General features: G+C 42.3%; 1 protein-coding gene across 3 annotated transcripts in view; it reads left to right on the top strand.

Annotated features, from left to right (window-relative positions):
• The window catches only part of FLT1 (fms related receptor tyrosine kinase 1), a 170,208-nt gene that overhangs the window by 40,574 nt on the left and 117,614 nt on the right, over nt 1-12,020 (top strand). For all 3 annotated transcript variants that reach the window (XM_077158937.1, XM_077158938.1, XM_077158936.1), the window contains exon 4: nt 11,058-11,182. In XM_077158937.1, coding sequence (XP_077015052.1) covers nt 11,058-11,182 — 125 coding nt within the window. The remainder of the gene's footprint in view (nt 1-11,057; nt 11,183-12,020) is intronic.

The raw sequence follows: 12,020 nt of genomic DNA, 5'->3' as shown, positions 1-12,020 counted from the left end.
GAATGTATGAGATAACCAATGTAGTTCTGTGCCTAACATTGAGGACTAATTATCAGTAATTATTGCAGTGTGAAAGGCCCCAGGCTAAGGGAGAGTAGAAGGATGAAGATGATGCCTTTGACTTCCAAGGGGCCTATAACTTGGTGGATCAAATAAAATAAGTTGCAGTGAACCATATTGCCAAGCAATACTGGGAGAAACAGCAAGAGTGCTCTAGACCAAGGATGCTCTGCCTGGAACGTGCCCCACCGCTGCCCCCTGCTCTCCCTAGCCCTCCCCCAGCTGACTTTTGCTCATTTTCAGGTCTCAGGTTTAACATCACCCCTTCTGGAAAGGCTTCTCAGCCTACCTCTAAACTAGATTGGGTGCTTCTACCAACTGGCTCCTTTCCTATAGGACTCAGTTCTCAAAGCTCTGTGAGGACCATGATGGAATCATGTGGTTTTCCGTGAGGGGTCTGGTTCATAGGAAATGCTTGTTACATGCAAGAAAGAAACACAGAACTTTAATTTTATATTAGTCTTATATGGCCTCTTAATGCTTCATTAGGAAATCAAGGGTACCCTGAGAAAATTAGCCAAATCTGGGGCAAAAATTTATGTCACATGTCAGAATCATGATCCAAAAAATTTCCAGCGGACTAGAACAGTGAACTGAGATTTACAATAATAGATTTGACAGGAACAAATGAAAAAGCCTGTATTTAGTTTACAAAAGCAACTCACTTCCTTAGAGCTGTGTGGGGGGAGATGTGGCTGAGACAGCACACGTGGGAAACTTTTCAGACTTGAGTTCAGTGGAGCAGTATGGTTCCAAGAAAGCAAATTCAGTCTTGGAGTGTATGAATAAATATGAAGTGTCAAGAATAAAGGTGATGCCAGTGTCACTGTTTGGTTTACTTTTCAAGAGGAACATTGAAAACAGGAATTCATTGAGAAGGGAATAATTGTGATCGTTCAGAGGCCAAGGTCAAGTCATGCCTGGCTCTGGCTCTGAATGTGGCGTCAGGAACCAGAGGACCTAGCTGTGAATTCCAAGCCCATCGCACACTAGCTTGAGCACATAATTTAACCACTCAGAACTTCATTTTCCTCATCTGTAAAATGGGTACCTGCTACATAAGGTTGGGAGCATTAACGTAATGATTTTATTATTTTCATTGGTAAGGAATGGTTGAAGGAGCTAAAATGTTTATCTGAAACAGTAAGGAAAAACGGGAGAAGAAAGTGTGACAGTCTCTTTTAAGGTTTTCTCATATAAGAAAGAGATTAGTTCTCACCTTTTCACTCTTAGAAGGCAGAGCTACTATCTAAGAATGAGAGAAATCAAGGCAGCCTGACATAAGGAAATAGTTTCTAACAATCAGAGTTATTCCAAAATGAAGTGAACCATCCTGGGAGATGGTGAATTTTTCACACATCTCGGTATTGAGTGTGGCTCCATCAGTCCCTTGGTGGGATTGCACTGTGTGATGCCTCGCAGTCTTTCCATTGGTGACATTTGATGAGGACCTGGCACATAGCACTGTTGTTTATTGAAATCTGGCACAGGCTCATTACATATATCACCCCATTTAATCCTCACGATAGCAAATGAGATCAATTATGTTATCAACTCTACTCTTACTGAATCATAGGTGAAATTCAAGAATTTGTTGCACACTTCATAAATTACCAAGTCAAACTTTGGGCCCATGTCTGGTTGATTCTGATGCCCCTGCTTTTTCCAACAACACCCTTGCCTGGATTTCCATCCCAGCTTCCCTGGGAGTTTGTGTGTAGTATATAAAGGGAGGGGTGGGGCAGGGTTGCAAACCAGGGGCATGTGGGCCAAATTCAGCTGGCACACATGTTTTGATTGGCAGGCTTAGTGCTTTGGGCTGCCAAACATTACATCATTGGAAGAGTTCACATAAAAATCTGATTTCCTACTTGTCTTTAAACATGGAAAACCTAGCCACATTGGCCTTATTCTCACATGGCCCAGCTGGCTGGAACAAGCAGAGAATGCCCTTCTTAGACAGGGCCTCCACCTTCTCACCTGCTACCACCCCTGCCTCACATCCAGCTGCTGCACTCATTTTCCCTCCTTGCCCAGCCCCCCAGCGGGATGTCAGTGTGCTCCCCTAGCAGGGACATTTCAAGTGACTGTTGATTAAAGCATGAGCTTGGAAATAGGAAAGTGCCTGTCATGCTTCATCGTTGAGGGCACTGCAGCCGAGGGTTCCGTGTTTGAATGGCCAGACATTTGCAGGACCTTCACAGAAACTCTGGTTCCTGACTCCTTGCTGCACATGGCTGTGAAGGGAACATGCTTATGGAAAGTACTGAGTTGCCTTCTAGGAGAATTCAGGGTTCCAGCTGGAGAGGAGTCAGCTGAGCACCCCCTGGGCTTGAGGATGACTTCACACTTTGCACAAATTTTGTCTCTTGTCTCTGTAATGCAGGGCTTGCTCAGGTTTGGCTTCTCTGGGTGTTGAGGTGGTTGTAACAGATATTCCCAGAGCCCACAGCAACCGAGAACAGAGTGCTGAACAGAGGCTTGATTTAAAGAGTGAGAATGACTGATCGGTAATGAAACGTGTAAGTCGGGCTGTATGAGAATGTAAGTGCTATCAGAAGGTCCCTTTGTGCCATCATTTCTCCCCCAGGTGTAGATATTTGAAGGTATAACTGTCATTCCTGAGTCGCTCAGCAGTTAGGACCAGATGTGGATGTGGAGAAAGCACACTCAAGTCAAGGACTCTTGAGTTCCGTTTTGACCAGGCATAAGTATTCTTCCTGTGTTTGTGGGAAGGGCTCTCCATGCCCAGTACTAAGGTATCTTAAAATCCCTTAAGAGTTTCACGATTTTATGATTGAGGAGCAGCTCTGGGAATGATAGGACTTGGGACATGGCTAAACCTCACAGTAGAAGGAAGAGTTGCAATAGTTGGTCAGCCCTCCTTGCTTCTTCCTTTCCTTTCTCCTTCATTTCTTTGATTTCCCCAAACTTTATTTTGAGTAACTGAATTCACCAAAATGAAGATCTGACTGAGAACACAGAACATAGAAACCCACCCACCAGCTCTCTGAACACCTCGTGAGCAAGTTTCTGAGGGACGCACAAAGCCTGAGCCCCTCTTTGCCTTCCTGATCTTATGCTCTGCTCAGCCTTCCCATCTGGTCAGCAATTCCACTCTCCTTTATACCTTTAGCTACTAGTGCCTTGTACATTGCTGTTGTTGTTTTTTTGTTTTGTTTTGTTTTGTTTTTGCGTGGACAGCCTTCAGGAATTGAACCCAAGCCTCCGGCATGGCAGACGAGAATTCTGCCACTGAGCCACCCTGGCGCCATCCTGGTAGCTTGCACAATTTAGAAAACGATTTTCCTGCCCGACTTCAAGGCAGAGTTTAGGGCTTGATTTTCCTGTTCACTGTGTAGAGTTGCCACGGGTGAGACGTGTGCTGGCCGGTAGGACCTGAGTACATGGAAAACAACATGGTCCATTGCGCCCTCGCTGGGCCTGGGACGCTGCTGGGCGCCCAGTCGGCCCTTCCCCGTGTGCTTCTTGCTTCATCTCTTATGCGGATGCTGGTGAGTAGCTGCCATGTGCCTGGCTGGCTAGGCAGTGGGGGATCCCTGACTGGCAGACCCCGCATCTCCAGGAGTGAATTCATAGGTCTGAGGGGAAGAGGGACTGGCCTGGTGCACCACTCTCTTCTCTCCTTCCTAATGCACCTCGTTTTTCTCCTCTTGCTTTGCAATCACTGTTGAAAAAATGAGGGGCAGTGAGCTTCCAAAGAACAAGGACAACCTAATCTCTTCCTTCTGAGGGGGTTAGCTGTGGGGAAACTGTTTCTCAAAAGAGGCATTTTAAAAAAATTTTGTGCCACACAAGTAATAATACTTGTAATTTTCGGAAGGCATCTGTGGAGTTTGAAACTATGACTTTTCTCTGTTTACTTTGCTCTAATAGAAATAGTGGCATTAGGCTGAAGTGTTTGGGCGGCCAAAAAAATGGTGCTGGAGGTCCCTCTGTCCACCTCCGGGAGAACTGCCCTCACAGTTGAAATTGGTTACTGATCAACAGGTAGTGGTGAAAGTTGCTGTGTTTTTAGGCTTGGTGGTAAATGACGGCTGGGGATTTTATGCTATTCATTTTGGTAATCATTAGGCAGTAATAAGCTGGTGGAGGCTGTTAGGCTCAGACGCATCAGTCTGTAACCTAGAGGGAGGCAGAGATGTCCCATTAGGCAGCCCCCTCACCCAGGCTGCCAGTGAAGAAAGAAGGGCACATGATTACTTTGACACAGTGGAAAAGTACATTTTATGTGTGTGTGTGTGCATGCAGAGAGGGGGACAGGAGAAAAAGGCTGCAAAGACCCAACAGGTGCTGAGTTTGTACTGGATGGTCTCCAAGACAGAGTCCAGCTCAGAAAACAGTGGATCGATATTTCTAAGAAGGAGCCCAAAACTCTGTTTTGCTTTTTTTTCTTGTGATATATCACATACCATACAACTTGCCTATTAAAAATGTACAATTCAGTGGGTTTTAGTATACTGACAGACATGTGCAACCATCATCAAATCCGTTTTAGAACTTTTATCACTCCAGAAAGAAACCCTGTTTCCTTTAACTATTTCACGTTATAGTCCCATCCCTCCCCTACCCTGCAACCAGTGGTCTACTTTCTGCCTCTGGATTTGCCTTTTCTGGATGTTTTATATAAATGAAACTATATATTATGTGGTCTTTTGTGTCTGGCTTCTTTCACTTAGCGTAATGTTTTCAAGGTCCTCCATGTTATAGCATGCATCAGTGTTTCATTCCTTTTTTATGACTGAATAGTATCCATTGTTTGTGTATACCACATTTGGATTATCCATTCATTGTTGATGTGCATTTGGGTTGTGTGCACTTTTTGGCTATTATTGGTAATGCTGCTCTCAGCATTCAGGCACAGTTTTGTACATAGACTTAGGTGTTCATTCCTCTTGGGCTTGCAACTAGGAGTGGAATTGCTGGATCAAATGGTAACTCTATGTTGAACTGTTTGAGGAGCTGTCAGACTCTTTTCCGAAGTGGCTGCTCCATTTTACATCACTACCAGCAACCAACGAGGGTTCCAGTTTCTTCACAACTTTGCTAACCCTTATTACCTGTCTTTTTATCGTAGCCCCACTGGTGTCTCCTTGCCATTCAATTTGCACTCCCCAGTAACTAGTAACAATGTTGACACCTTTCCATTGCTTATTGGCCATTTGTGTATCTTTTTTGGAGAAATGCCTATTCAGATCCTTTGTCCATTTTTAAATTGTTGTTTGTCTTATTATTGGGTTTTATTAAAGAGTTCTATATATTCTAGATACAAGTCCCTTCTCTCAGATATATGATTTGCAAATCTTTTTTCCCATTCTGTGGTTGTTTTTCACTTTCTTTGAAGTGCAAAAGTTTAAAAATTTGATATAGTCCAATTTATCTATTTTTTTATTTTGTTATTTGTTCTTTTGGTGTCATATCTAAGAATCCATTGCCAAATCCCAGATCATGAAGATTTACTTCTGTGGTTTCTTCTAAGAGTTTTATAATTTTAACTCTTACATTTAGGTCACTGATCCATTTTGAGTTCATTTTTGAGTTCATATGATATAAAGTAAGAATACAACTTCATTCTTTTGAATGTGTACTTTTCCCAGGACCGTTTGCTTAAAAGACTATTCTTTCCTCCATTGAATAGTCTTGGCACCCTTGTCAAAAATCAGTTGACCAAAGGCTAATGTTTTATTTCTGGACTCCCAATTCTATTGATCTGTATCGCTGTCCTTTTGCAAAGACCACACTGTCTTCATTGCTGCTGCTTTATAATTTTAATAATGTAAATGTTGAGATTAGAAAGTACAAGTCACCAAATTTTAGTTTATTTTTCTAAGATTTTTTTGCACTGTTTTGGATCCCTTGCAATTCTATATGAATTTTAGAATCAGCTTAGTAGTTTCTACAAGGAAGCCAACTGTTATTCTGAAGAGGATTGCATTGAATCTGCAGATTAATTTTGGGAGTATTGTCATCTTAATAATATTAAGTCTTCTGATCCATGAACGTGGATGTTTTTCCAGTTATTTAAATCTTTAATTTCTTTCAACAATGTTTTATAATTTTCAGAGTATAAGTATTGAATTTCTTTGGCGAAATTTACTCCTAAATATTTTATTTTTAATGCTATTGTAAATGGAATTGTTTTCTTAATTTCATTTTTGGGCTGTTCATCACAAGTGTCTAGACATATGATTGACTTTTGCATATTGATCTTGTATCGTGTATCCTTGCCGAACTCATTTATTAGTTCTATTTAATTTTTAGTGGATTTATTAGAATTTTCTGTGGACAAGGTCATGTCATCTGTGAGTAGAATTAGCTCTACTTCTTCCTTTCCCATCTGGATCCCTTTTATTTATTTCTTTTTTTTTTTTTTGCCTTATTTCCCTTTTAGAGCCTCTAGTACAATGTTGAGTAGAAGTAGCATGAGCAGAGGTCTGTGTCTTAGGGGAAAACATCCAGTCTTTCACCGTTAAATTAATGATAGCTATGGTTCTTTGAGGATAAGATTGCTTCTTAATTGAGATTTTTTTTTTCTCTTAAAAGGGTGTTGGATTTTGTCAGATCCGATAGAGATGATCATGTGGTGATTGTTTTATTCTTTTGATGTGTGTGTATTACGTTGATTGATTTGGGATGGCAAATGAATCTTGCATAGCTAGTATAAAACCCACTTAGGTATGATGGATGATTCTTTATATAGTTGCTGGGTCCAGTTCGCTGGTATCCCGTTGAGGACTTTGGAGTCCACATTCATAAGAGATACTGGTCTGTGGTTTTCTTGTGAGGTCTTTGGTTTTGGGATCAGGCCTTACAGAATTAGAGAAATGTTCTCTCTTCTTCTATATTTTTAAAGAATTGACATTAGTTCTTTAAATGTTTAGTAAAAGCCACTAATGAAGCACAGTGGGCCTCTATGTGGGCAGTTTTTTCATTACTAATTCATGGGTTATTTAGAAGTATGTTGTTTAAATGCCATATGCTTGTGAATTTTCCAAATTTCTTTCTTTGTTGTGTGGTTAGAGAACATACTTTATATAATTCCTATCCTTTTAACTGTAAAGGTTTGCTTTATGGCCTAGATGTGCTCTATCTTGGAGAACTTTCCACGTGCACTTTAGAAGAATGTATATTCTGCTCTGAACGGTAGAGCACCCTAGAGATGTCTGTTAGTTAGTTAAAAAAGTTAGTTAATAAAGTTGTTCAAGTGAGTTCTATTTCCTTTTGATCTTCTGTATAGTTGTTCTATCCATTATTTAAAGTGGAGTATTGAAGTCGCCATCTAGTATTGTTGAATTATGGATTTCATTTCTGGCAGTTTTCCTTCTAGTATTTTGGTGTCCTGTTGATAAGTATATATATGTTTATCATCATTCTATCTTCTTGATGGATTGACCATTTTATCAATATAAAATGTTCCTCCTTCTCTCTAGTAAAACATTATTTTTTGTTCGTAAGTCTATTTTGTCTGATTTTAGTACAGCCATTCCAACTCTCTTATGGTTTACTTTGAAGCTCTGTTTTAAATGATCAAAGACTGACGGCCAGTGAAGAACTTGCCTCTTTTCCCTTTTGTTCTCATATTTCAAGTGAAATATCTCACCAACCAACACACTGTCCTCAAGCACTAGGCATGGTCTGCAACATGAAGAGCTTGCATGATGTGAAAACTTTTGTGCCTGGCAGGAGCCCTCATCATGGAATTGGTTAATTCGATTTTCTCGTTTTCCACCTCATCCTCATGAAACTAAAATCATGCCCACCTTCAAAATAACTCTTAGAGGTCCTCATGACTGAGACTTAGATATAAGGAAAGTAAAACCAAAGAGAAAAGAAATCAGGAAAAAGTTTCTAAAAACCTAAGAACGTCCCTATGCCTGGAAACAAGATGTTTACTCTTGAACCCCTTTCAAAGGCCTTTGGGCCGTTCCCTCGCCAACCCCAGCAGGAGCTCCAGGTGGGGTCTGCAGGAGAGTGGAGTGGGGCGATGGTGGCAGGCTGGCCTCTGGGTCTGGGGGTCTTAATGTGTCAGTGTGATTACAGATTGCAAGAGGAAAAAACATGTTTAAAAAATAGTAGCTCCTTTCTGAGCAAGGGTCCCTGTCTGATCTCCCCCCGTATCAGAGTCTGCTTGTCATCCTGAAGAGAAGGGACAGCTGAGACACTCCCACTGGCTGGGAAAACCTCACATTCTTTGCCTGTTTCCTGTTACCACTTTGAGCTCTAGGAGTTCAGAGAGGTGAGGGCGGCGTGACCTCCACCTGGCTGGGTGTGGCATGGCGCTGGTGACAGTGTGTCTGAGCCGCGGGGACACCAGGCGTCTTTGGAGCAGCCCTTCCTCACTCTTTTAACAACAGCCAATTTGGTCTCAGGAAACCACTCTGCAGTGCTGGCTGGGCTTGGAAGTCATTTTTAATTTTGTGACAAGGACGAATGCGTCCTCCGGGAGTAGTAAGTGGTTTTACTGGTAGTATTAATGGAACCGTGACCTCTTCTGTATCTATATCCTACAAAACAAAAAATGTTTGTATAATAATGTGGCAGGCGAGTTCTTGTTCGGCCCCTCCTTGTATCACATTGCAGAGGAAATATACTATTAATAAGCCCAGAGAGGTTTTGTGTGTGTTTGTGTGTGTGTGCGCGCCTACAACCATAACCTCATTTGCAAACACGGAGGGTTATAATGTCACAATTAACCATGACTCAAATGAAATGTTTTGGACTGTGTTGGCATGGACACAAATCATTGAATTTCTGCCATCTTTGAACAGAATTGCAGTAGGCCAAGTGCTGAGATTGTTCTCAGCTTTTAAAAGGCCAATAGCTGAAATAAAATCTAAGTGCTCGGAGGAATCCAAAGTGGCAAAGGGACCAACGCAGTACTAAGGTTTAGTAAATCAGACTCTTCCATTTCATTTGGGATTGGCATTTGTTAGCCTAAAAATGACTACACTGATGTTTACTCCTTCCTGTAGGATCTTTTGATGCTGTGTCCTTTGTTGAAAATGGTTGCTTAAGGAGACAATAAATTAAATATGAAGGATTTACAGTTAAGTGAATTAAGCTGTTTCCTGGTGTTTGTGTTTACCTTGGGACTCACAAAAGAGACCAAAATATAGACTCACAGGAGGAAGGAAAGGAATAATCAAATCCCAATAGTCCCTGCCTGAATGCCTAGCTCAGCAACTCTATTTTGAGGAGGAACTTAATGTTGATAAGTGAATCCTTCATCACTGTAAAATTAACTTTTCCTCTCTGCATCTCTTACTATTCCCATTCAGCTTTGCTAAGAAATACAATTGTATTAATTGTGACCACTAATGACTCATTCTATTATATAGGACAAAATGAAAGTACATCAATGGCAAGATTCAGTTTTCCTCAAGTAAAAGTGGATGGTGCCTATAATTTGAGTTTTCACTTCAATTACTGAAAATTCTTTTATAAAATAATCCACTATCATTCCTAAAACTCTGACAAATGCAGGAAGGAGTGAATAAACTTACAATGACCCAGCAAATCTCCACCCGTAGAGATCCGTGGTGAACATTTAGTATCAGCGTTTCCAGTCTTTCGGCCATGTTGCTGCATGAATATGTATTTCTACTTCTAGACAATTAGCATCATGAGTATAATTTGTGGCTTTCATATATCCTACCCCTCTCTCTCCCTAAGTTCAAATCTCTCATCATCATCATAATAAATAGAAAGTGAATAGCTGACACATATAACAGCATCACTCTCTGCCAGGCAGGCCTCTGAAGGCGGGGTGGGTGCAAACGCAGGGACCTGTGTAGTGGCTCTTTATGGGGACGACCAGAGGGCGAGGTATCTGCCCAGGTCCCGGGGCCAGGCACCGCAGAGCCAGGGTTCCCTTCCCCTCCAGGCTGCACTGGCTCCCTCTGACTCCAAGCCTCCTGGGGCTCCTGGCCTGAAGTCCCCCACACCCCCTGAGCCAGCCCTTGGTGGTCCCCCCTTCCCAGGGTTTCTCTAACTCTCCACGGGACGATGTGGCAGTTACGTTCCCACTGAGCACAGAACACTCAGCCTCTGTCTCGGAAGATCAGCTGCCCCCTGCGGCCCTCCCTGCCCCCAGCTCTGCCTCAAGAGAAGGCAGTCCTGAGCACGGAGGGAGAAGGACCTTGGATGTTGCGGGGAGGGGGGTACAGCGAACCTGGGGCTCCTCATTGAAGGCGCGCGTTCTGCCACTGAACCGCCTGCGCACCCCTGCCATGCTGTTTATGGGTGGGATTTCGGTGACCAGGAAAGGCTTTTGCAGCCCTCTTTGTGCGCTTGTGTACTCTGCTCTCAGTAGATAGGGAGTGGGCACCAAAGCAGCGGACCTAAGCATGCATGTGAAATGAGCGCTGCTCCAGCCCTGCTTCTCTACCTGCTCCCTCTCCTGCAAGCAGCGCAGACCTCGTTCATCAGGAGTCTGCCAGAAAATTCTAGAAAACCTTGATGGCTTGCTTCTAGCATTCAAATGACAGTTCTTCCTCCAGTTTGCAAACCCTCCACATGATCTCTAAATATCTCCTAAGACTTCAGAGACGTCTAAGCCGCCTTCTGTGTAGGAGCTGCCCTTTGGTTCCTTGGAGGCTCTGGAGGGCCCTGGTGCACTTAGCATCACGGCAGACGTGCCCCTTTCCCTCTCACTGCAACTTTCTGGCCTTCCCCCCCCCCCCCCCACTGCTCTAAAACCCCTCCCAACACAACTGTGGATTAGGGCCCTGGACAATCTGCTTCAAAGATCAAAGACTGAATAAGAAATTACATTTTACTAGAGAATCATTCTTTTTATTTTTTTCTTCCTGGGCAGAATCACTAAAGAGAGAAGAAATGTGAATTCCCAGATTACATTAAAGGCAAAACAGTGTAACGCTGTCAGGGCCCATTTGACCCCGTCAGCTACAATGTCTAGATGTTCGCTTTGCAATCACTTAGATATGGATTTTTTTTTTCATTTTCATCTCGTACAGATACAGGGAGACCTTTTGTAGAGATGCACAGTGACATCCCCGAAGTTATTTACATGACGGAAGGAAGGGCAGTCACCATCCCCTGTCGGACCACCTCACCCAACATCACCGTGACTTTAAAAAAGGTAAAACCTAGCAATGCTGGTCACAGAATATTTTTACCGCTAAGGACTATAATGAACTTTTAAGCATTTTATCTCACTGGAATAATTTTCTAACTGACACTGGGGGTTATCAGTGGACTTTTCTGTAATATCCTTTTACAATAAGGTGCAGAGGCTACACTATGCTACAGATTATAAACCATACGGTAAAAGGACTGTGAAGTCTGCTAAACCCATGCATGCATTTCAACAGAATAAAATGGCAATGTCTTATGTTTTAAGCATAAATCCATGTGAATAATGGAAGAACTAAAACCATGGTAATTTTAACTATTGCCACCAATCCAAATGTCTGAAAATGTAAGAAACATTGATTCTAATGCTTGCACAGATTAATAACTTGGCAGATAGTTGTTTATGCTAATTACTGCTAGAAATTCTCCAGGCATTCCAATGCTCTTGCTTAATACCTATGGAGGCCCGGCCTTTGGTTTGAGTTGGGCAGTTCTTGGTGGCAATAGGCTTATCCCTGTTGAGTAGCCAAACCTAGTCTCTAAGGCAAAAAGCAAGAAAGAAACCAACAAATTAAATTTTTCTTCGTATTATGTTGTTAACTGTGCATTTGGGAAAGGAAAAAGATTTAGGGTGGAATCTAATAAAGTCAAAGATGGAAGTGTGCTGACCCAGCTCATTAATCAGCAAAGACAGTTTGTAGTATGCTGGGACTAAAAATTGAATAAAGACTCCCAAACTGGAAGACCACAGAAAATTCTTATGCGCTTAGAACTTTCATGGAAAAGGTCAAGGCTGCCCGAATGCAGCACCTGGCATTGTACATCACATCACTCAGAAAGTGTGG

This window comes from Tamandua tetradactyla, chromosome 4 (assembly GCF_023851605.1).
Source record: "Tamandua tetradactyla isolate mTamTet1 chromosome 4, mTamTet1.pri, whole genome shotgun sequence".
Taxonomy (NCBI): domain Eukaryota; kingdom Metazoa; phylum Chordata; class Mammalia; order Pilosa; family Myrmecophagidae; genus Tamandua; species Tamandua tetradactyla.
Note: the sequence above shows the minus strand (reverse complement) of the source record. Positions and strands in the feature narration are given on the sequence as shown.